The 25,631-nt window shown below is 33.1% G+C and overlaps 1 protein-coding gene across 5 annotated transcripts; it reads left to right on the top strand.

The window, feature by feature from the left end:
- Positions 1-212: 212 nt before the first annotated feature.
- LOC127121007 (probable O-methyltransferase 3) lies at positions 213-14,405 on the top strand. Of its 5 annotated transcripts, none has more exons than XR_007803285.1 (5): positions 11,131-11,423; positions 11,664-11,785; positions 11,919-12,096; positions 12,353-12,437; positions 13,951-14,098. XR_007803285.1 is itself a non-coding variant. In XM_051051631.1 (2 exons), the coding sequence occupies exons 1-2, from the start codon at positions 365-367 to the stop codon at positions 14,176-14,178; spliced, it is 978 nt and encodes a 325-aa protein (XP_050907588.1). In that variant the 5' UTR covers positions 213-364; the 3' UTR covers positions 14,179-14,405. The 5 variants fall into 5 exon arrangements, 2 of the variants coding, with proteins under 2 accessions (XP_050907588.1, XP_050907587.1); XR_007803284.1 differs by having other exon boundaries at positions 12,353-12,486; positions 13,951-14,082; XR_007803283.1 differs by lacking the exon at positions 13,951-14,098 and having other exon boundaries at positions 11,911-12,096; positions 12,353-12,740.
- The last annotated feature ends 11,226 nt before the right edge of the window (positions 14,406-25,631 follow it).

Genomic DNA, 25,631 nt, shown 5'->3' with positions numbered 1-25,631 from the left:
GGATATCAAACATTAAAATATAAGATTTTTTTATGGAAGATATTTTTAATTGAAAATTGAATATTGTGGTTCGCAATGCCGTGGAAGTCTAATCCTTCCATCAATTTGACTAAATTATCATTAGTTCCAAGTTGCATGTTTGGATTAAACTAAAACAAGAAATACCCATTCCAAACATCAAAAAAGTCAATAAAAGCAAGCGCAATAAATAAAACATCCATAACCTTGAATTTCAAATAGGATAATAACATTATAACGCATTGAATATCGCATTTCAGCTACCATAAACATCCAAATAATGTGAGGTTCCAATCCTCATTCTTTATATACATTAAACCTTGTTAATAGAATCCCGTTTGCAAGTATGGAATCCAATTTGCTCAAAGCACAAAGTCACATATGGAATCATATTTTCAACTTCATAAATTCCATGTCACTTAAATGTGTTGTTGATTTAGGCATACCAGATATCATACACAACTATGGCAAACCCATGTCACTCTCGAAACTCATTTCTTCACTACCAATCCATCCTTCCAAAAAGCCTTGCATACATCGCTTGATGCGAATCATGACTCATTATGGTTTCTTCTCTCAACAAAATGTTACAGATAATGAGTTAGAAATCGAGTATATGTTAACGGATGTATCTAGGTTATTACTTAAGGACAATCCAATGAGTGTGACACCGTTTGTGCAGGCGATGCTTGATCCAGTTTTGACCAATCCGTTTCATCAATTATCCACGTGGTTAAAAAATGAGGATTCTTCCGCATTTGAAACTACCCATGGGAGGCTTTTTTGGGATTATGCAGCTCATGACCCAATATTTAACCGTTTATTCAATGAATCCATGGCAAGTGATGCTCGATTAGTAAGTGATTTGTTGATTGAAAAGTGTAGGGAAGTGTTCAATGGATTGGAGTCATTAGTTGATGTCGGAGGAGGCACGGGGACCATGGCAAAGGCTCTTGCGAAATCATTTCCACAAATGGAATGCATTGTGTTTGATCTCCCACATGTTGTTCATGGCTTACAAGGAAGTGATAATCTAAAATATGTCGGTGGAGATATGTTTCAAGAAATTCCTCAAACAGATGCTATTTTATTAAAGGTAAGATGTTAAATATTTGTTTACATGTTGCTATAATATAATTCTATTGTTTACTTGTATACCCCTAATTAATCTTGATCTAATGAAGCTGATTGATCCACCCTTTAGAAAAGTGGCTTACATGGTTTTAACATAATGGAAAAATAGTAAGTCAGATGGATAGAATTTTTGTTTCAAGAGGGTTAGTGGATCTACGGGGCATGACTGACCTCTCTTACTACTGTCATTTGATCGTTCGTTACTGAAACTGAATTTGGGGGCTTAAGCCTTTCAGATTTAATACCTACTAGCTAAGATGAGATTTTATTCTAACTTCCCTCTAATTGCATCTGGCACATAGCACCTCCACATAGGGCTTACCCTTTATGCCCATATGAAAAAAATTCTTATTTTTTATGCATTTATCAGATTTTTCAAAGTAATAATGGAAATTTTTGATAAAAACGTATTGATTTCTAACGTATTGATTTCTCAACTTCTTTTATTGTCAATATTTTCAACCATATATTCTCTCATTTATTTGATTAATTAAATATCTCTCTTCCTCCACAACTTCTTTTTCTTCTTTTCTTCTTCGATTTTCTTGCTTCATCAACTCCAACACAACTTCATCTTCTTCGATTTTCTTGCTTTCTCAACTCCAACACAACTTCATCTTCTTCTTTTCTTCTTCTTACATTTTCTTACTTCGTCAACTCCAACATAACTTAATCCTATAAGTTATGTTTGATCACTATTTTAGTTTTGCATCTCTACGGCGTAACTTTGCTTCGTACTTTGTTACTTTAATCCTGAAGATGGATTCTCCAACGCGTTTAGGAGGTTTCCCTCCAATCTCACTAATCAGATCTCTTTATAAGTTGGTGGCGGAGATTCTAGATGATAGATTGTCTATCATCATTGATCTAATTGTCTCTCCTAACTAATCAATGGTTATTATAGGGAGACAATTGATTCATAGAGTAGTGGCGATCAATGAGTTAATTAACTTAGCAAAAAAAATCTAAGAAGGATTGTCTCGTATTTAAATTAGATTTTGAAAATGTGTATGATTCGATCAATTAGTGTTTTATGGATTATATGCTTCAAAGGCCATGGTTTAGTAAATGGGAGTCTGACTCAAGAGGTCGGTATTTGGAGGGGTCTTAAGCAATGAATCCCCTTGTCCATTTTCTTTTCCTTCTAGTCGCTGAGGGTATTTGTGGATCCTTATCGAGAGCAAGTATTTTGGGCTTGTTTTCATGTTTTCTCTTCTAATGTAGTTGTTTTGCATATGTATTATGTGTCTGATATCTATATCTTGGGAGAAGCTACAATAAAACAACATTTGGACTATCAAAACAATCCTTAGGTGTTTTGAACTAGACTTGGGTCTCTATATCAAATTTTCCAAGAGTAGTCTCATATGGTTTAATGTTTTTGTTGACTTCTTGATGATGGTAGAAGGCGCTTTAAATTTCAAGAGAGGGATTTTTCCATTTAGATATTTAGGCCTCTAGATGCGGATAACCCTCGTCTTGAGTTGATGTGGAAGCCTCTTATCTCTCTAATCTCTAATAGGTTTGAATCGTTATGTGATGGGTCTATTAGATGGGGAATAAAGTGGTGTTGACCAATTCATTATTGAACTTTATTCCCGTCTTTTCATTATCCTTCGTGAAGATGTTGTTAAAGGTGTGAAAAAAGATTGGTAGGCTTCAAAAGAATTTCTTGTGGGGTGAAACAAAGAGGTTTCTAAATATTTTCTAGGATAGAAGCTCGGTTGTACGTAATCATATAATATAGGTCGTCTCGGTGTGAGAGACTTTCATTTGGTTAACCTAGCTCTTCTTGGTAAGGGACGTTAGAGGTTGATTATGGATGATTGTAGCTTGTGACATGACATCTTATCGGCTCACTATGGTTCTGTGACTATTTTGTGACTTGTTATGGTAGGTGGAAGGTTTTACAAGAAACTCATCTTAGTGAAAAAATGTATCCTTCCTTGACTCAGATCAGTCATCTAATTCAGCTTGGTTCTCTAAGGGTATCACTAAAAAGCAAGGTGACGACGACCTTCATACTTATTTATGAGAAGACCTATAGATGGGAGTTGTTATTAATAAAAATAACTTCAAGCAGTTATTTGTGATTTCTAGTTAATTAGGTGTTTTGGTGGGTGGAATAGGCTTTTAGCATCAAGGTATCTTTGTTTTAGGCTTTAGGTGAATGAGAGGAATTTTATTTGAAAGAAAGAACTGGTGAATAGTTTGATGTTATATATCAAGGGTGTCATACCCTCTTAGGGTTTAGATTTTTTTCTTTGGCTTAATGAACCTAGGGAAAGAAACTTATTTAGATTAAGATACCTTACTATTCTTATTCAAAATTTAAAGCAAGAATATCCAAATAGTGTTAACGCTTATTATTTCCCTCTAGCGTGGAAGAGTTGAGCACCTTCAAAAATAATAGTATTTTCTTATAAACTATTGTAAGATAGGGTTCAAACCAGGGAAATGTGTTTAGAATGGGGGGTTTTGTTGGACCTCATTGGGATATTTTGTGATATTTTTAGATGTGTGTGGATTTGGTGGAACATTTGTTTGTATCATGTGAGTTTAGTGTAATTTTTTAGTATAAACACTTTAGGTGGTTAGGGTGAACATTAGTTTTATCTAGGGAGTTAGGACCCTTGTTTGAGATTTTTAGAACGTAATGTCATGGGTCCAAGTTAGAGAAGTTTTGGCTATAGTTTGGCATTAAGTTATTTGAAACTTTGGAAGTGTCGTGATAAGGTGTGAATATTGGGAATTCTTGATATCCAACCAACTCTATAAAATGTGTCGCGAACAACCACCATTAACTAGAGGAAACCACCAATGGGGTGGGTGAAGCTGAATTCTGATGGATCAAAGTAGAATCTTGTGGCAGTGGCAATGGGAGGTAGAATTTATGATAGTGCTATTAAATACATGGGAAATATTTTTTTGTTGAAGGTTTTGCTTTTGGCAATAATAAATGGGTGGAACAAGTGATAATAAATAAATGGAATAAGATTTGGATAGAGAGTAATTCAAATGGAGAAATTAATGCCATGAAAATGTCTTATCTTATCTCATGGGACCTTAGAAATATATGGTCAAATTCGAAGGCAAGATGTGTAAATTTTGTTTATTCGCTAATATTCACATAAGGAAACGGTTGCTCGGGTATATTAGCAAACCATGAACACAACATACCTGACTTTGATTGGTGGGACACTTTACCAAACTTCATTAGGAAGGATTTCTTTCAAGATTGTTTTGATTTTTCTTTAGGTCTTTTAGATTTTTTTAAACATTCTCGTTTAGTTCTTTTTTCTAAAAAAAAAATTGGATAATGTCTAATATATGCTATATTTTCCTTCTTTTTTTTTTGTTAATATAGTAGCGTGTGTGTATATATATAGAGAGAGAGATAGATAGATAGATAAAAAAAATTCTACTTGTGTTTCATTTATGCTTACTAATATTTTATTACATTTTTATTTCATTTTTTTCACACCAATGCACTCATAATCTTGTAATTGTCTCCTCGTCTTATTTTATCTTCTCGCATTATATTTTTTTCTACTTTACTTTAATAATTAAACAAAGTATGAATAAAATTACAGTGGATCTTACATTCCTTGAATGACGAAAAATGTGTGAAGATATTGAAGAAATGCAGGGAATCATTAGAAAAGAAAGGTAAAGAAGGGAAGGTGATTGTCATAGATATGGTGTTGGACAATGAAAATGAAAACATTAATGAATCAGTTGAAACACAACTCTTCTTTGATATGTTGATGATGGTAATACCCGCGGGAAAAGAGAGAAATAAGAAAGAGTGGATTAAGTTGATTTTATCGGCTGGTTTTAGTGATTGTAAAATAATCCCGATTTTAGGTTTAAGATCCTTGATCGAGATATATCCATAATAAAATAAACCAAATGTTATAACCATATGAAGTTATTGATTAGCAAATATTAATATATGTAACAATAATAATATCTTGAGTGATCATGTATTCATGTTGTTGTTTTTTATGGAATTCAAAATCATTAAAAAAAAAACATGTTTAGTTGTTATTTGTTATTGTACATAACAATTGTTTGACTTTCATCCCTTATTAAATACTATATTCATCCCTAGAGCAAAAACATTGTAAAAAATTAAGATTTAGTTAAAATCTTATTTTAAAATAGAATTAAAATAAATAAGAATCTATTATAATATATTAAATTTAATACAAGAAATGATGTTCCGACATCTAATATGTTATGTAAGTTATTTTTTCCACATCAATTAAAATAGAATGTGTTACATGGGATTGAAGCTTGCAAAAATTCACACAATTACACTTTAACTTCTATTCAAAAAATCATATGTTACAAAAATTTTAATAGTAAATATCTCGCAATAGTTAATTACAATTAAACACAATTATCACTCTTTATATAATTCAATTTTTTCATCTTACGTCTAAAAAATAAATAATAAATACACAATTTTATTAAAAACTACACTATTCTTATTTTATAGAGTCTAATATCTAAAAAAATATAATAACTACGTTATTTTGTTAAATTACAAAACATCACAAAAAGGAATAGTTATTTAAAAATAAAAATTAAAAACTAATGACTAAAAAAATTATATTAAATATTTTAAATTTTTACAAAATATAATAATTACAATAATTTAATTAGTTGATCAATTTTCATAATTTAAAAACACGATATACGCTTCCTCAATAACATAAAGTATTCATAATACCTACAAATAACAAATAACAAATTTACTTGAAACTAAAAAAAACCACAAAATTCAAAACAATTATCATATTTTAGTCAACAATTTTTTTTAATAATGTCAAAATAATTAAAATATCTAAATTAAATTTCTCTATATTTTATGAAAAAAACCAAATATTAACAATTAGAATATCCAAATAAATACAAAATTGATAAAAGAAATATATTAAAACTTCCACGCAACGCGCGTGTTACCTTCTAGTTTATTAACTTATTTTATAATCAATCAATACAAAATCCCTCAACTTATCAATGAAAAGTGCTAAAACATATGTTTGAACTTTCTACTTGCATATTAATCAAAAAGATGTGAAAACGTCTGAAAAATCACCAAACAACACAAAGACTTTTCTAAGACCATTTTCCTACAAACAAGGCTCACTAGTCCATGTTTATGGGCATGCTAGGCAAGCACATTCGAGATAAGACTCCATGCCTAAGTAACTTCATGATGAAGGAAGAGGATGTGCTCTAAGCGAAGATAAGCGGTGCGTCTAGCAAGCTAGAGAGGCTAAGGCTAATTATAGGGTGAGTTGATATTGCTTAATAGAGAAGAAAGTAGGCGTTCAAGGAGAGGATAAGTGGTACGTCTAGCAAGTCTACCTCTCTAAAGCCTATAAATAGGATGTCCAATTTCAATTTTAAGGGAGTTTCAGTGGATTCAAGGGAGTACAAAAATATAGTAGGTTCACATTGGTCTTAACAGGAGAATAGGATAGGGGGATCAAAGGTGGAAGCACTGCTCGAGAGATCGTTGGAGATGGTCTTTCAAGTTTATCTTCTCGGGATTACCTGTATAGCTAAAAATCTCTTTGTTGGGGGTAGATGTAGTCATTATATTCTCATGTTTAATTACAGCCATGATGTTTTATGTAATTCTACTTAAGAATTAATATTGATGATTCTTCATTATTAATGCTTATTTTGGATTAATTACCTAAAAAAAATCGTGGTACAGCTTGACATACGAATGGTGTTGGTTGTTAATAGATTCAAATCTCCATTTATTTTAGGGAAATAATAATATTGGTGTTAATGCATGCTAGAGACAAGGTATAGAGAACCAAGCTTGTAAAGCATACGACACACAAAAAAAAATAGGATGGATCTATCTCAATCAAGCTCATGTTTGATACAAGGTCATTGATGAATCAACTAGCATTTGATCTTTGACAAATCATTGGCCATGGATGGATTGGGAAAGAAAGAGATGAAGATGAAGAGGTGAAGTGAAAAAAAAGAATCCCCAAGTTGATCAAGGGATGAACCTTATTTGATCAATATTATTCATTCATCTTGAGGGATGAAGTTCAAACTTCATCAACCCCCTAAATCCAATAGTATTGATCAAATTGAAGTCTAATTCAACCAATATCAATGCCAAATAGAAGATGAGTTAACACAAAGTCAATCAAATAGCTCAACAAAATAATAAAGCAATTAAACAAATTCAATTCAATTTTTAAATGAAGAAAAAAAATTTTAAAAGGGGAAAAACCTCAAATCCCTTCAAATCATCAAATAAATGGCCAAGGGATTTATCATAGGTCAAACAAGGTCAAAGGACCTTAGACTAATTTTTTTGGCATTTTTGAAAAGTCAGAAGTATTTAAAATCAATTAAAAACAAGTTAAAAACCATTAAATTAACTAAAAATGTGAAGTCTAATCCAAAAAATAATTTTAATTCAAAAAATGGAAGAGAAAATTATTTGAAATTTTTTTGTGAATGTCCCAGATTTTTTGAATTAAAATTGGATTTATAATAAATTAAATGAGAAAAGGCTATTTAAAATATTAATTCAGAAAACCAAATAAAATAAAATAAACACAAGGGCCATCAGATCTCCCTCATTAATTGAGGTGGCGGGTCTGATGGCCACGTTCATCAAGTCCACCATGTTCCAAAGTCAATGCGCGGCACAATCGGTAATCAGAATGAAAGGCCAAGATTAGAACATAGACCAAGGATCAGATGGTCTGGATTGAACTAGTGCATCCCCGGAACCCTAGCTTCGGTCATCTTCTCCTGCCACCCTCACCGGACTGGTCAGGACCAAATGTTCACAAAAATTCATGGATCATATACTATTTAGAAGAGAAAATCATGAGGATCTCGAATCTGACCTCCAATTTTTCCAATTATCACTATATAGGAAGATATGTGGAATTGAAAATTGAGGTTCCATAACTGAGTTGCTTCAGTTCAACCTCAAAGCAACTCAATCTTGTTGCCTACATTGGTAGGGCTTCAGGCAACTAAAAAGCAAGTAAAAAGGTGGAAAAATGAGAGAGAATTGAAGAGTTAAAGTTTGAGAATTTTCACCTTTGGGTTGCAGTGATGAGGCTTGATCTCGATTCCAATCCATTTGGCCTTGCTTCCTCTTGCTTGCAGGAGATGTTTGAGATGAAAAAGGATGTGAACCCTTGGAGTTTTAGTTCATAAAAAGAATTTGAACTAAAACTCGATTTCAAAGAAATCTTCAAGGTGTTCTTTCAATGGAGGTTATGGAGGTGTTGGGCAGAGCTTGGGCAAGGTTATCTCCCATTCTTATGCAATGCACATGTATTATAGGCTCTTGAATTCATTTCCACACCTTTCAATTTTTCAATCAAAAATAGAAAATTGTGTGCATGGGTGCATGGGCATGTGATTAGGCCCATGTAATCCACTCCAAATTCTTGCACAATTGATACTGAAGTCATGACATGGATGCATTCAAGAGAGATTAACATTTGAGTGCAAAAGTTTCCAAATTGGACCATGCAAAGGAACCATGTGCAAGTCCCTCAATTTTGATCCAAATGCAATGATCTTGGACTCTTTTGAAAGCTACCATTAAGGGGAACAACTTTGATGTTGGGAATGTTTCCATTTGAAGCTTGGATAATGATGAATTCTAACCTTTAAGTTGGAGGAATCAAACTTACTTGGAAATTTTCTAAGTTAAAAGTCAAATGACCCCTTTTTCTACCTTGAATAACTTTTTCTATGAGCTTAAAATGACTTTGGTTCCTTCTTATAAGTTGTAGATGTTTCAATTGTATTAAATTTGGTCACAAATTTGACACCATTTGGATATTTCATGATGGAGTATGGATTTTAGAAGTTGAGGAAAATTGTTTGTTCAATGATGAGGACCCAAATGGACCTATAATGTTTCCTCATGGTACATGCTCTTGCAAGTGGAATTGGACCTTTATAAAAGAAGAAAAGTTGAAGAAGGCATTTTTAAATTGATCATGAAACTTTTATGGTCTTCATATTATTAAAATTGAAGAAGTTATGGTTCTTGGAAGTTGACCTTCTATCTAGGGCACAAACAAAATGACATATAACCGTTCACCATAAAAAACAACTTTCCAAGCAAAATTAGCTTTTGATTTCAACATGAAAGTTGTTTGTAATTTCATAAAGAGTAACGTTTATCTTGGAATAATTTTCATATGACAAAAATTATAGGAGATAGAGTCTAGGGAACCCTAGATTTGACCCGTTGACTTTTCTGGTCAACCTCCTTGAACCAACTTGCAAACTTGAAGTTATTTTGATCTTTGAGGCTCATGGAGGATCATATATGCTTATGATTATATTAAATAGAGTATCCTTTTATATCTTTGACCAATTGTTGAAGAGACTTTCTGAGGAAGGCACACAAGATACCCAAATGAATTAAGGCTTCCTTGACAAACAAACTCCAAACTCTTGATGAATTCTTGATCAAAATGACAAATGAAGAACAATGGGATCCATATATGATGCTTTGAACCAATTTAAATCATTGTTTACTTGATCCCTTGCACTGAGGGGCTCAAACCCTAGTTGTGAGCTTAATGAGGCACAGGTGGACATACACACTTCCTACAAAAGAAAAAAAGCCACACTAGACATATTTTGGTATTTTGGTTAGTAAAACAAAGAAAAATAAAGTATGATACAGTCAAATGCTTGGTGATCTCTCCCAATGTAAACTCAATGAATGATAGGTAAGAAGGTACCAAGGTGTGATCCCAATGCAAATGCCATGTTAATGAGATGGCATGAGGGATCTTAGGGTCGAAATTGGGGTCTTACAGCTACCCCACACTACAACATTTTTTACTTTAGGCAACAGAAGAATAGGCAACAACTATAAAACCGCAGTCTAAAGCGTTATAGGCCGCACTTTACAAAGCGTTGTCAAATTTATAGATTTTTGAAAATAATTGTCCCATGTTCCCTATAAGCCACACTATTTTTAGTGTGGGTATTACACAACCGTCGCCTATATAAAGAATATGCAACTTAGATATTTAGGCTACGCTCTAGACTTGTTGTCTTTTCTTATTTATTACAAAAGGCTACGGTTTTGGTAATAGGCCACATGTAAATAGCGTAGGTTATAAATTTCACATATAAAACCGCATCTTAAAGGAAACATATTAGAATCAGTAAATTGTTTTATATATGTCCTTATCTCATTAATTTTATTAATTAACATATATGTTTTTCCTCTTTTTCTATCTGATTCCTTATTCTATTTGTTTATTTTTCTTTCAATTTTAGATTGGTTATAAACTATATCAAAAGATACTATTTTTTATTGAAAAGGAAATAGTTATAAACTTTACGTAACCATTCTATTTTATAATTATTTTATTTTTTTATGAATATAAAAATAATTTTTCAATATAAAAATCATATTTTAATCATACAAACCTTTTTTTTTTAATATTTTAATAAATTTTCACTTAAAGAACTAAAATAAGAGAATACAAATTAAAATTAAATCAATTAAAACAAGAAATTAATAACTATTTATAGACTATTTATAACTCTGATTTATACATATCTTATATAATCAGGATAATCAAAAATTAGTATCATTTTATATACTAATTTTTGAAATATTTCACTAATATTTAAATGAGACGATTTGGTTGGATTATGTTTAAATATATTTTAATAAAATTTTATATAATTAAATTAAAATTGTTTTTAAATTTTTTTGTAAAAACGTTTTTGGAAAGGTTTTGAAAAAATATTGATTTTTTATACAAAATTTATTAATAATGAGTATTTCAATTAATTTTTTTAATTTATGACAAGTGGATTAACATGAATATTACTCTTATTTAAAATATATTTTCATAAAAAAGCAGTTGTAAAAATATAAAATTAATTCTATTAAATAAAAATCTTAAAGATTGTTTAGTTTAATAATAAAAGAAAAACCACCATCTCTTTGCTGAGGCTCCTTCAAACCCTTATCCTTACTTTCAGATTCACGCGACCCTGAAACCCTTTTAGTCGCTGAAACTCTTTTATCTACTCTTAGATTCAGGCAACCATGAAACTATCTCTCTCCTTTCGAGGCCGCCGTAGTTGCTAGATTTTCTCTTCACCATCTTGATTCTACCGTGCAAGGGGTTGTTTTGTAACCTAACTACACCGAAATATAAGGGAAGATAATCGATTAGGCTTTCTCTTTGATGACGCAGCGGGAACCGATAAAGGTAATAAAAAAGTCTGATTTTAATTGTTTTTTTCTTAAAGAACTATGTTTCTTTCAATTTTATTTGTTGACTATGTTTGGCCATTCATTTATTCTATTCCAATATGGTGAGGTTGTGGGCATAGGTTTAAAATTCAATTTTTCATTAGTAATTGCAATTGTGAAAGGAAAAATTGTTAAAAGATAAGTGTTTGGGGATTCGGGAATTTGACCCTGATTATATTTTCTATTTGGTTTTCAGCTTGGTTTCCAACCATAGTAAAAAAAACTATGTCTTGTTGGACTAAATTTATAAAAGTCTAAAGGAAGTGAATCACAGACTGATTGTGGTGGATTTCTTCTGAATTCTTGTGGAAGTTGCAGGTATGTAGAACAGGATTTTGTAAAGTTATTTGTGAAATTTGGTAGTCATGATGCTCTTGTTATCTTTCTAAAGTGTTTTGTCTTCTTACTGTGGGAAATTTTAAGTGAATTATGATTTTGATAAGTTGAGCAGGAATCTCTATGTTACTTTTAATCTCTGAAGAAGGAAACCAAGCAAGTTTTGTTTTGGAGAAGGAAATGATCCTAACTCTCTTTTGTTAATGTTTCCATCTTCACTTGCAAAGCCTTGTAATCAACACGTAATCAACACCAACGAGAAGCTTTCATTTTCTCTCTATGAATCAAGCAAGGTAGACAATATCATTTCTTTCTAAAAAAATCACTTTTTATTCATAAATATTTTCATATTTGCAAATGATGTTTTGGGCCTATTGCAAAAAAAGATTTTTAGTCTGTAAAATTGTTTCGTATCATCCATCCATGATAAGTTTATGACCTTCATCTTCTTGGTTTGTTCATGTATTCTAGATGGTTTGTTCATGTATTCTAGATGGTTTGCTCATAAGTTTATGACCTTCATCTTCTTGGTTTGTTCATGTATTCTAGATGGTTTGGTCATGCATCCACCATCATGCTCATAAAACAGTATTGAAGAAATGACCTATAGTCGACATCCAAGTCAAACTCAGAGGTATGGTCTCTTTCAACAATTGGAGTGCGAGCTAACATTACCAAATTGAGTATGCACTTTTCTTGACTCAATTTTTGGTCAATGTCTACGATGTTAATCTTGGTCACAACTACTGTTGCAAAGAGGATCATGTGAAAAATTTTAGGCGTTTGATATTTGATATCTTAGGAATAACATTTTGGATGCAAATATGATTGGTATTAGTGTAGGGTGATATGAAAGCTATGGTGACAATTGATTTTGAACATAAGTATTTTAAAATATTATTTACAATACATAAGTTCTTATAATTTCTTATAGCTATACTAGGATTGGCCTCATCTGAGATAATTTATTATGTGTGAAGTTATGGATTTAAATCTCGGTGGCACCATTACATACTGAAAAACATAGACAAAATTTTATTTAGTTAAATCAATTTGGGTTTTTATTTAGAAAATTGCCAATATGATAGGATACATAATTCGTCTTATAGCCAAATAATATATATAGGTTGTTTATTTCACGCCTAGAAAACCGTAGTTTAAACGTTTAGGCAACGGTTTTCTTAGTTTATACCGCGGTTATCCTTTGTTGCCTAAACTCATTTTTGTTGTAGTGCCAATTTAAGGTCATTCTATCTGGGGATTCGAAGGTTAAAATCTTTGTATCAATGCGGTAGAACGGATTTAACTAACAACAAGAAGAAATAAATTTTGGTCCCTAAGAGACCTCATGATGCATATGATATGAATGCAAAAATAATTTTTGTGGGGATATAATCTTTGTTGAAGGTTTTGCTTTTGAGAATAATAGATGGGTGGAACAAGTGATAATAAATAAATGGAATAAGATTTGGATAGAGAATAATTCAAATGGAGAAATTAATGCCATGAAAAAGTCTTATCTTATCTCATGGGACCTTAGAAATGTATGTATGGTTATTGGCAAGGCAAGATGTGTAAATTTTGTTTATTCGCTAATATTCACATAAGGAAACGGTTGCTTGGGTATATTAGCAAAACATGAACACAAAAACATGAACACAACATACCTGACTTTGATAGGTGGGACACTTTACCAAACATCATTAGGGAGGATTTCTTCAAGATTGTTTTTATTTTCCTTTAGGTCTTTTAGATTTTTTTAAACATTCTCGTTTAGTTCTTTTTTCGAATTTTTTTTTCTGGATAATGTGTAATATATGCCATATTTTCCTTTTTTTTTTGTTAATATAGTAGCGTGTATATATATATATATATATATATATATATATATATATATATATATATATATATATATATATATATATATATATATATATATATATATATATATATATATATATATATATATATAATTTTCTATTTGTTTCATTTATGCTTACTAATATTTTATTACATTTTTCTTTCATTTTTTCACAGAAATGCACTCATAATCTTGTAATTGTCTCCTCGTCTTATTTTATCTTCTCGCATTATTATTTTTTTCTATTTTACTTTAATAATTAAACAAAGTATTAATAAAATTACAGTGGATCTTACATTCCTTGAATGACAAGAAATGTGTGAAGATATTGAAGAAATGCAGGGAATCATTAGAAAAGAAAGGTAAAGAAGGGAAGGTGATTATCATAGATATGGTGTTGGACAATGAAAATGGAAACGTTAATGAATCAGTTGAAACACAACTCTTCTTTAATATGTTGATGATGGTAATACCCGCGGGAAAAAAGAGAAATAAGAAAGAATGGATTAAGTAGATTTTATTGGTTGGTTTTAATGATTATAAAATAACCCCAATTTTAGGTTTAAGATCCATGAGCGAGATATATCCATAATAAAGTAAACCAAATGTTATAACCATCTGAAATTATTGATTAGTGAATATTAATATAAGTAACAATAATAATGTCTTGAGTGATCATGTATTCATGTTGTTGTTTTTTATGGAATTCAAAATCATTAAAAAAAACATGTTTAATTGTTACTTGTTATTGTACATAACAATTGTTTGACTTTCATCCCTTATTAAATACTATATTCATCCCTAGAGCAAAAACATCGTAAAAAATTAAGCTTTATATCATTGTTGAAACATAAAGTTGTTGAATTTTATAGTGTGAGAAATCGCTTATCACTAATCTCACATCGTTGAGTCAAAAATGAGATACAATGAGAGAAACATAATGTGTTATTAATAGCGGAGTAGAAGAACATATTATTAACCAATAATTATTCATGAGGATAAATAATTATTCATGAGGATAAACGATGACAAAATCTATCCCTAACCAATTTTTTATTGTTAACATCAAAATCTTCATTTACTTTTTCGCAATCAACCACCTATAAACCTATATTTAGAATCCCTTGTTATTTGCACGGCTATCATTTGTCCATTTTTAATCTATTAGAATAATAATTAATAATAATTACATTTTCTAAGACATCTACTAAAATGTTTCTGACTGTTCTATAATACTCTCCAAACATCCAAACATTAACAAAATAGCACATATTATTCACCTCCTAAGATAAGTTTTATCCTTGAAATTTGAATAACCTAAAAATCCGGATATAGGTTATCCTCATCTTGTGTTCTAGTTTCCATGTATCACTTTCATTAGAAGGTTCTTCAAAATCACTTTCATGAAATTTGCTTTTTTTTTAAGTTCTTTCTTTTCTCATATGCTATCACTTTTTAGCAAAGCTTTAAAAATGATTTGATTTTATTTTAATTAAAAATAAATTTGTTAAATCAATTCAATTAATAACTATGTATGGACATCAGAATAAGAAGGGTCGCGAGTTCAAACTTGTGACAACATCCTACTTATTTATCTTTAAACTTTAAATAATGAATTACAGTCACTAAATTATTTTTAAAAACAAGTATAAGTACTTCGACGAACATGGAAATCTAACTAAAACTTTTTTAAGAAAATATTTTTCTTGAACACAATTTATTCGATTCGAAGAATTGCTTACTAGTAAATGAGATTTAAATTTGAAAAAAATTAACACTTTTGATATACTAACTTCTAAACATTACACATTACACAAAATTTATTCAATTTGAAAAATTGCTTTTTGAAAATTTTAAATTTACTAAAAAATAAAGAAAGTAAGGGTTAGAAGATGAAGAACAAAAATATTTATATTAGTTCAGTTCAATCTTCCTATCTAACAGCTTAATCTAGTCCCAAGAGTTAGAAATTGGGAATAATAGGATGTTGTTCTCATTGTATCAACAGTGCTTAAATATACATAATAGTGTATGGTCATTCTCCTATAATTGAGCCATCTATAATTACAATAGTAATGACAGTAACTGTACATAGCTATAAAAGGAAGGAAATAATGTTGTTGCATTTCTGTCCATAATGATGCAGATAATGACAATTGTCTCATAATGACAATTGTGTCATCATGAGTTGTAATTCCTTAATTGCTTTGACTCCCCCTCTCAAACTGGTGGTGACTCAGTGACACCAAGTTTGCTTCTCATGATGTTGAATCTAGTGTGAGTTAGAGCCTTGGTTAGACAGTCTGCAATTTGGTCTGCAGTAGGGACATAGGCAACTGTAACTTCATTGTGAATAACTTGATCACGTATGTAGTGAATGTCTATCTCAATGTGTTTAGACCTAGCATGCATAACCGGATTGGAGGCTAGTGCCTTAGCACTCAAGTTATCACACCACAAAACAGGTTTTCGAAGTATTGGCAGTTTGAGTTCCCCTAGTAATGATTTCAGCCATGCTACTTCAGCTGCTAGATCAGCTAAGGCTCTATATTCTGATTCTATACTTGACCGGGACACCACTTTTTGCTTTCTTGAGGCCCACGACACCAAAGTTTCACCAAGAAACACACATTGTCCCGCCATGGATTTCCTGTCATCTATGCTTGTGGCCCAATCTGCATCTGAGAACCCAGCTATGTCAAGATCCGTTGAAGGTTTAATGTGCAAGCCTAGGTTTGTTGTTCCATGGAGATACCTCAGTATTCTCTTTATACCTTGCCAATGATCTATTGTTGGAGAACTCATGTATTGGCTGAGCTTGTTGACTGCAAAGGCTATATCAAGCCTTGTGTTGGTTAAGTATTGTAGAGCGCCTATAGCCTGTCTGTAGTGTGTAGGATTGGACATTGGTTCTCCTTCTGTTGTGAATTGCCTCCCGGTTACCATTGGCGTAGGACATGATGCTGCATTTTCCATGTTGAATTTCTTGAGTAAATCTCCTATGTACTTTGTCTGTTTCAAGTACATCCCACTGTTGTCTCTATAGACTTCTATTCCCAAAAAATAGTGTAGATTTCCAAGGTCTTTTAGTGAAAAGGCAAGATTAAGTTGGCCGATGAAAGCTTCTAGGAACTTATTGTTGCTGCCGGTTATTATAATATCATCGACATAGATGAGAAGGAATGTAGTGTGATCAGCCTCTTTTAGGACAAATAAGGACGAGTCACTCTTGGTGTTTTGGAACCCCCAACTTAATAGTGTGTGTCTCAGGCTATCATACCAGGCCCTCGGGGCTTGCTTCAAACCATATATTGCCTTGTTTAATCTACATATGTGACGTGGTTTTTTTTTATCAATGTACCCTTCCGGTTGATGCATGAAAACAGTTTCTTTGAGATTTCCATTCAAGAACGCATTGTTTATGTCTAATTGTCTGACTTCCCAATTAAAATGTACAGCAATTGACAAAATGATTCTTATAGTACTAGATTTTACGACTGGACTAAATGTTTCGTCATAGTCCAATCCTGCTGTTTGTTGAAAACCTCTAGCAACAAGTCTTGCTTTCCTCCTCTCAATTGTGCCATCTGCCTTGTATTTTGTTTTGTAGATCCACTTTGAGTCAATGATATTTTCTTGTCCCTGAAATGGTACCAAGGTCCAAGTTTTATTGTCCATCAATGCCTTGTACTCTTTGTCCATTGTTGTTATCCATTCTGGTCTGACTAGTGCTTCTCTTACATTCTCTGGTTCCTTATCTTCTTTAGATGCTTCAGTTAGCCCTATGTAAGGTAGTTTGGGCTTGTATATTCCTGCCTTGCCTCTTGTTCTCATCCAGTGTGTGTTAGTGATGTTCTGCTGCGGTGGTAAATTATTTTCTGAGAATGTCTGAGTGATTTCCTCCACCGATTCTCTTCCAACCGCTTCTGTTGGGTTTTCCGTTTCACTACTACTGTCTCTGAGATTGTTGTTATTTGTAGGTTCAGAATTTTCACCCACGACTGGTTCATCTTCTATGGTGTTATTGTCATTTGCTTCTGGCTCTTGTTGATCAACAACATTGTCGGTTGCATCATCTATGTTGTCTGTAGCTACACCTGCAGGATAAGAAGGAAATCCTATAGAAATATCATTAGTAACAATTTTTATAGGATTTCTTGTGTCAAGAAAACCTTCTTGGAACGGAAAGTGATTCTCATTGAACACTACATGCCTTGACACAAACACTCTTCCATGAGAGTTAACACACTTATAGCCTTTGTGAGTATTGCTATAACCCAAAAATACACACCTAGTTGTGTGAAATTGAAGCTTGTGTTGATTGTAAGGTTTGAGGCAAGGGTAACAAGCACAACCAAACGGTTTCAGGGTCGTGTAGTCAGGTTCTTTATTGAACAATAGTGAGTAAGGACTTTTATTTGGATTTATAGATGACGGCAGTCTATTTATGAGATAAACAGCAGTAGAGAAAGCTTCCCACCAGTATGACATTGACATTTTGGCATGTGCTAACAATGTTAATCCCAGTTCAGTTACATGTCTATGTTTTCTTTCAGCCCTTCCATTTTGTTGGGAGGTGTATGGACAAGACATTCTAAATTGGATACCAGAGTCTATGGCAAGTTTTTGTACTGGTTTATATTCACCTCCACCATCACACTGAATCACTTTTATTTCCTTGTTAAATTGTTTTTCCACTAAATTTTTGAACTGGTTAAAGGCATGCACAGTTTCTGATTTTTGTTTTAAGGGAAAAATCCAAGTAAATCTGCTGAAATCATCAATAAAATGCATATAATATTTAAAATTTGATTTAGACAATATTGGTGCAGGGCCCCATACATCGGTATGAATCAGATCTAAAGGTTCTTTAGCATGAGAGGAAGAGGATTTAAAAGGTAACAGGTGCAGTTTGCCAAACTGACATGCTTCACAAAATGTAAATTGGTCACTAGGTGATGTCTTTACATTGTAATCTTTCAGTACCTTTTCCAGAACTTTACTGTTGGGATGTCCAAGTTTCCTATGCCAATTTTCTTTGAGGGACATGTAGGCACAAGGATCTTTATTGGTTGAGAGTTGATATAGGCCATCCTTAAGCCTCCCTTTTAGAAGTTCCTTCCCTGTCACTTTGTCCTTCACATAGCAACAATTTTCATCAAATTCAACAAGAGCATTATTGTCAGCAGTTAACTTGGATACACTTAACAAGTTTTTGGTGATTTCAGGCACATATAGTACATTATGCAAATTAACATCATTTAACTTAGTAGAACCAGATGCCAATATTTTTAATGTATCTCCATTACCAACAAGTAGTGAGTTCTTACCATTGTTTTCACTAAGATCTCCAAGTTGGCCACCTTGATGTGTGACATGATTGCTAGCTCCACTATCAAAATACCATTGATAGTCTTGGTCGTGGTAGGGTGAGGCTATGAAGGCACTGTGGGTTTCTTGTTTTGCATTCTCACCATAGTTGTTTGGTTCTGTGTAGGACTTATCGAACCGATAGTAACATTGAGCAGCAGTGTGACCGACTCTATTACATATCTGGCAGATAGGCCTTCCTCTACCTCTACCTCCTCTCATAGCTCTAAAGTTGGAACCTCTCCAGTTTCGTGTTCCATGTTTGTTTCCTCTGTGCTCAGTCTTGTTGGCAAAATTTGCAGATGCATTGATTGTGAGACCGCTGAGTTTGTCGAGTTGATCTATTCTACTTTCAAAGGCTAGTAGTTGTGCTTGTAGATCAACCCAACTGAGATTGATTTCATCAGCAAGTTTGACTACTACAGGATTGTAGTCAGCATCCAATCCATTCAAGATTTGGATCATCAGATCGGAGTTTGAGATAGGTGATCCTGTCAGTTTCAGTTTGTCTGCAAGATTCTTCATCTTCATGAGATATTGCTCCATCTTCATGTCGCCTTTACGAGTGTTGTGAAACTCTGATTTTAGGTAGATTGTCCTTGACTTTGTATGTGCTCCAGCAAGCTTTTGAGCTTCATCCCAAACTTCCTTAGATGTTTCACAGTGGATCAATTGTGTGGCTATGTCTATTGTCATAGAGTTCATTAGCCATCCAAGGAGTGCTTGATCTCGAGCAATCCAATCCTCATAGTCGGGATTGGCCTTCTTTGTTGTTTCATTTGATGTGATGAATTGGTCTGGGCATTCTTTTGTTCCCAACATGTAAACATCAAGTTTGCAGCCTCTGATTAATGGAAGGACCAAGGATTTCCATAGAGGGTAGTTGTCTCTATCCAGCTTGACAGAAACTATTGTGGGCAGGTCATTTTTCTTTGTGTTGGCAGTAGAAGACATGGTTGGATCGAATAAAAAGAAGGGAGCTTTCAAGCTTAAAGCTCTGATACCAAGTTAGAAATTGGGAATAATAGGATGTTGTTCTCATTGTATCAATAGTGCTTAAATATACATAATAGTGTATGGTCATTCTCCTATAATTGAGCCATCTATAATTACAATAGTAATGACAATAACTGTACATAGCTATAAAAGGAAGGAAATAATGTTGTTGCATTTTTGTCCATAATGATGCAGATAATGACAATTGTCTCATAATGACAATTGTGTCATCATGAGTTGTAATTCCTTAATTGCTTTGACTCCAAGACCATAGGTAGATGAAGTTTATTTGTTATAATATTACTCACCAACTATTTAGGGAAATATTTACAAGAAATTCACACAATCCTCGAGTCTGAGCACTGATAATATTCAATTCTTCATTTGTTCTTGAAATCTTCTTTCTTAGTTTATTCAATTCCCACATAAATTAAAACTTTCACAGAATTTACCATCAAGATTGTTGGAAAACTTCACCACCATGAACTTCCTTAGTCTCAATCGAATATCAAGTCACCAATTGTGAGTTGTTGTTCGTGCAAGAAGCTACTGAGTGTGAGAGTGTTTTTCATTTTGTAGAATTTTCAGCCTGACTCGAATCAGTTTGATCGTTTCATTTGATGGAGTGTTGTTTGGGGCTTTTTGGTGAAATCTGCTTTCGACATATTGCGCACGAGCAGTGATCATAATTCGTTTTTAGTTCAGGTTTGTTGTCTTCTTTAAAGTATGTCTGAAAATCAAATGTGTCAGTTGAATATTTAAGTGTTTGAGTGGAGGTTGCTTAATTATAGATTGCAAAGAAGGAATGAGCTTGTTAAAAGAGGAGTTATTTCATTTGTGCATAATCTCGTTTACCTATTATAGACAAAAGGAGAATTATTATTGAAAAAATTAAAATAATAATTAATTTTTTTGATATATGTAAAATGTAAAAAAAAAAAATTAAAAAGGAACAGAAGAAATATGTCTTAGTCCGGACGAGATTCACCATCATTTATCATGTTGTTAATCAGATTTGGCTATCTATTATGGAGTAGATAGGGGTGATTGACAATTTTTTCGTTTCTACCATTTCTGATCATCTCTTATTATTTGTCTTTAGTTCAAAATTATAAAAAAGATTATTTGATTATCTGACGTCGAGGATATTTTATTAATTAAGAATGACATTTTGTTCAATGATTGGATGAAAGAGAGTCGGGATATTATTTTTTTAACCAAAACCTTAGTATGGGATTGGATTAGTGTTTGATCTTTTGATCAATTTTTCTGTATCTAAAGATAATTGGGTGTTCAATCCGTTAAATAGAAAACCACTAATTTCAACACTTAGATAAAAAGACTAATTCTTAATATTTTCTTCTACAATATCCAATTGACAGCCCGATTGATACAACAAATAACTATATTACTTACATAAGATATATCTTCAATCAAGGACTTTCAAATGTCTAAATAATAATTAATGAGCTTTCAAAGAGATGAAAAGAGTTTGAAAAACTAATAGCTGGATCGGAGTTTTACTATTTGAAGTTACGAGAGAAAAAGATTATTCATAGTAAAAATATTTTATAACAAAAAATTTTAACAACATGATTGGAAAAAATATTTTTAAATATTTGGAGGATTCTAAGCATCCCATTTTAAGTTTTTTATAAGAAAAAATTATATGCTTTGATTCAAGATAAAAGTGTGATTGGAATGAGATGCACTAAAAACTTTTCAAAAGGAATGATTTCGCATCATTATTTAAGTCAAGTGAATATGTGATCCAAATAACATGAACCAATAACTTTTTCGAATAATCAATCTTGTTATGTGATTTAAATCAAGTGAATATGTTATTCAAGTCACCATGACATTCGACTCCAATGAATTTCTTATAAAACAATGGACCCTTCACGGATATATTGATACACAGTCTCTTAAGTATGAGGTTTGTAAATGACGAAGTGATTTAGTTTCATTTTTTTATTCAAAATAGCTTATCGGGAATCTCAAATGGGACACCTTAAGCGAGGCTTAAGTTTATCTCCTCTGACGAGACATTAGTTGAGTCCCTCTAGCAAGACTTTAGTTGAGTTCCTCTGGCGAGACTTTAGTTTATTCTCTCTGGCAAGACTTTAGTTGATTCCCTCTAGAGAGACTTTAGTTGAGCTCTCTGGCGAGACTTTAGTTAAGTCTCTTTGACAAGACTTTAGTCGAGTCTCTCTGGAAAGACTTGTACTTGAGTCCTTCTAGAGAGACTTCAGTTGAGTCCCTCTAGCGAGACTTGTACTTGTGTCCACCTAGCGAGACTTCATTTGAGTTCCTCTGACGAGACTTTATTGAGTCCCTCAGTGGGAGATTTCTTATAGAGACAGTGTTTATACATTTGTAATTTCCCTTTTAAGGTGGCAAGGATCTTCCTATGAAAGTCTAATATTTGTAATTTTCCTTTTAAGGTGGCAAGGATCTTCCTATGAAAGTCTAATATTTGTAATTTCCCTTTTAAGGTGGCAAGGATCTTCCTATGAAAGTCTAATATTTGTAATTTCCCTTTTAAGGTGGCAAGGATCTTCCTATGAAAATCTAATATTTGTAAATTCTAAGATATGGAAAACATCTTTTATTTTGTCAATCAAGTCCGCGGCATATCTCGTCCCTACCTCATTTTCTTTTGTATTGAACTAGGAAGGCGTGTTAATTTTGACATGCAACATGTTGTATGCCCCATATACCATGGTGAATGCAATCTCATTGGTAGTTCAATGAAGGGTGGTGTGATATGACCAAAGTACTTAGTGTCGTTGTTCATCTCAAAGTCCTTTGGCGTCATATAGCTTCTTCTTTATTTTATTCAATATTACTTTGTTTGATGATTCTGCTTACCAATTGGCCTATGGATTGACAACAGAAATAAATTTTATTTGTAATCCTAGATCATAACATAAATCAACCACAAAAGGGTTGGCAAACTAAGTCTCATTGTCTGAAATGATGACGCCTGGAAAACTTAACCGACACATAATCATCTACCAATAAAAATGGCGGGCCCTTTTGTAGTGATTTTGGAAACGGTTTCAGCTTCTATCGATTTTATGAAGTATTCCACTCCAAAAATAAATAAAAATAGTTGATTGGGTGTCAGGGAAAAAGGGCTTGGAATGTCCAAACCCCATTGGTAAAATGGCTAGGACATCATGACGGAATGAAGGAATTCAGCTAGTACGTGGTACAAATTAGCGTGCCTCTGGCATTTATCACATTTTTTGAAGAACTCCATATTATCCTTCATTAGTGTAGGTCAACTAGAACACGCCCGTAGCAGATTGTGGGCTAGGGATCACCCACCGATATGATGGCCACAAGCTCCCTTATGTACTTTAGAGATAACTAGGTGGTTTCATTTTCCCTCAGACATCTTAACATGGGATATGCCTTTCCTATTTTCTAAAGCCTTCTTGACATCAAAGTGTACTTTATTGCATGCTTACAGATCTTCTTTGCCTCTTACTCGTCTTGTGGTAGTTCATTTGATTGCACATAGTATATTATGGATGTCATCCAACCATTGTGAAGGAGAAGGGCGATCCAAAATGCAGCGGAATTTAAAAAAAATTATCCTTTAGTGATCCTTACGAATGGGCATGATCAGTGATAGAATCATTACCTCTTGTGGCGATTGAAACCTTTGATGCCGATCTGCGGAGCGATCACGAACGTTGAACGGTGACAACGCTTCTACTCAGTCCACACGAACGGATTCCTTCAATCTCAGTGCTAGCTGCTACGAATGAAGGCTTTGAGTGAGAGAGAGAGAAACGAAATTACAACTGCACAAATGTTTCTGTACAAAGGTTCTATTTATAAAACCACTTGTGTGGGCTACAAGCTAAAAAGCCCACTTAAGTGTATGTGGCCCATATCTTATGACATGCCAAAATCACTTAAGCATGTGGTTCCTTACCATATTTCGTATTCTACTTAAGTACATCGTATCTTACAATGTTCTACAATTCACTTAAGTGCACTGTACCTTATGGTGTTCCTTAGTTACTCTAGCTCTCATCAATCTGTCCTTTTGTGTGTGACCCTGTAGGTTTTCGCGACATTAGCAATTATATTAAATCACGTATTTAACATAATAAGCAGTGAGCGGTATCTAGCAACACATCACTGCTACCCAAGACACGAAAATGTCATGTGATCTGACAAATCTTTTTGTGATAATACTTATGTGTATAATTACTCTTTTGCCCTTATGTCTATATTGAACACAAGGCATAGACCGTGTCATCCTTGTCCAATTCAATATTGGGCCCGTAGACATTTATCCTGTTACGTAGGATGGGCAAATTCCATCTAGGTCACTCATATCCCTCAGCATGCTTCGTGGAGTACCCATCAACTGTCTTTATGGTCATCCAGTTACGGACAATGTTTGATCAGCAATAAGGCACTCGACTCTACATCTAGTGTCCATAGTGGTTTCAGGTCGAAGGGTGGTATACACCATGAGAATAACTTATGACACTTTGCATAACATTCTATATAGTATTCTCATAGCGGGTCAATCCAGTATAAATATTACTCTTAATATTCATACCTATGTTTAAGACTTGATAACTCCTTATCCATGATCCATGAGATGTGATCATCAGTCTATATACATAATAGTCTTAATGCTTTAATGTTATCCCACTTCACAATAAAGCTCGACTACGGATACTTTAAGAATAATGTTCTTATGTTTAATGTGATCTCATGATTAAGTCACACTTGATACATTAAATGGACTAGCTATTCTAGGGACTTTATTAAACAAACATAATAAAGAAAAAACCTTTTATTATTAATAAATAATTCGATACAGGTACCAAAAGTATTGGCCTCTAGGGCTTACACCGACACATTGGTCTAGGCGAATTTGACGGTGTTGGTCTCGCCTGCCTTGACACTAGGGATGGCGAGCATCTCCTAATATACAGTGTGGTTGTACCCTGTTTTGTTCGAGCTAGCGATTTTGGTTATAATGGCCACCTTAAAATTGTGCTCCTTGAGAACATACATCGTCTCAAAGGCTTTAAAGTGTTATGGCAAATCACGTACCTTTTTTAGATACTTGATAAGCTAGGGCCCATTCATCTGATATTCCCGATAAAAGAAATTCTACCAATTAGAAGTCACTATTGGCTTTTAGATTCAATGTTCCTATCTCAAGGGAGAAGCCCATGTCAACGATGAGAGGTTCACATTTGGCATGGTTGTTGCTAGCCTTGAACTCGAACTTCAACCATTGCTCAATCAATAGGTTATCCGGTTTTTCTAACACTATCCCAACACCATTTCCTTTTAGGTTAGAGGCTCCTTCTACTAAATGAGTATAGGTGAGGAAATCCATCTCGTCTACCGGCGAATTGAATTCCGCCAGAAATTTCACCAGTACTTATGATTTGATGCTTTATCGTGGTATATATTTGCAGTGATATATTTGTAAAAAGATCTATTAAGGGTGGGGGGGATTGACAACTTCCCTTAAGGGGGAGACCTCAATCTTTCGTCTGTCATTAGGGATCATCTCACCCTGAGTTCTCTTTATACGCATAGCGTGGAAAACAT

This window comes from Lathyrus oleraceus, chromosome 2 (assembly GCF_024323335.1).
Source record: "Lathyrus oleraceus cultivar Zhongwan6 chromosome 2, CAAS_Psat_ZW6_1.0, whole genome shotgun sequence".
Lineage (NCBI taxonomy): Eukaryota > Viridiplantae > Streptophyta > Magnoliopsida > Fabales > Fabaceae > Lathyrus > Lathyrus oleraceus.
The sequence above is the reverse complement of the archived record's forward strand: the minus strand, read 5'-3'. Positions and strand labels throughout refer to the sequence as shown.

Coding starts and splice junctions, on each gene's coding strand:
- LOC127121007 (XM_051051630.1), top strand. CDS start 365: ATGGAATCCAATTTGCTCAAAGCACAAAGTCACATATGGAATCATATT. Junction 1,115..4,745: donor CAGATGCTATTTTATTAAAG/GTAAGATGTTAA, acceptor ATAAAATTACAG/TGGATCTTACATTCCTTGAA.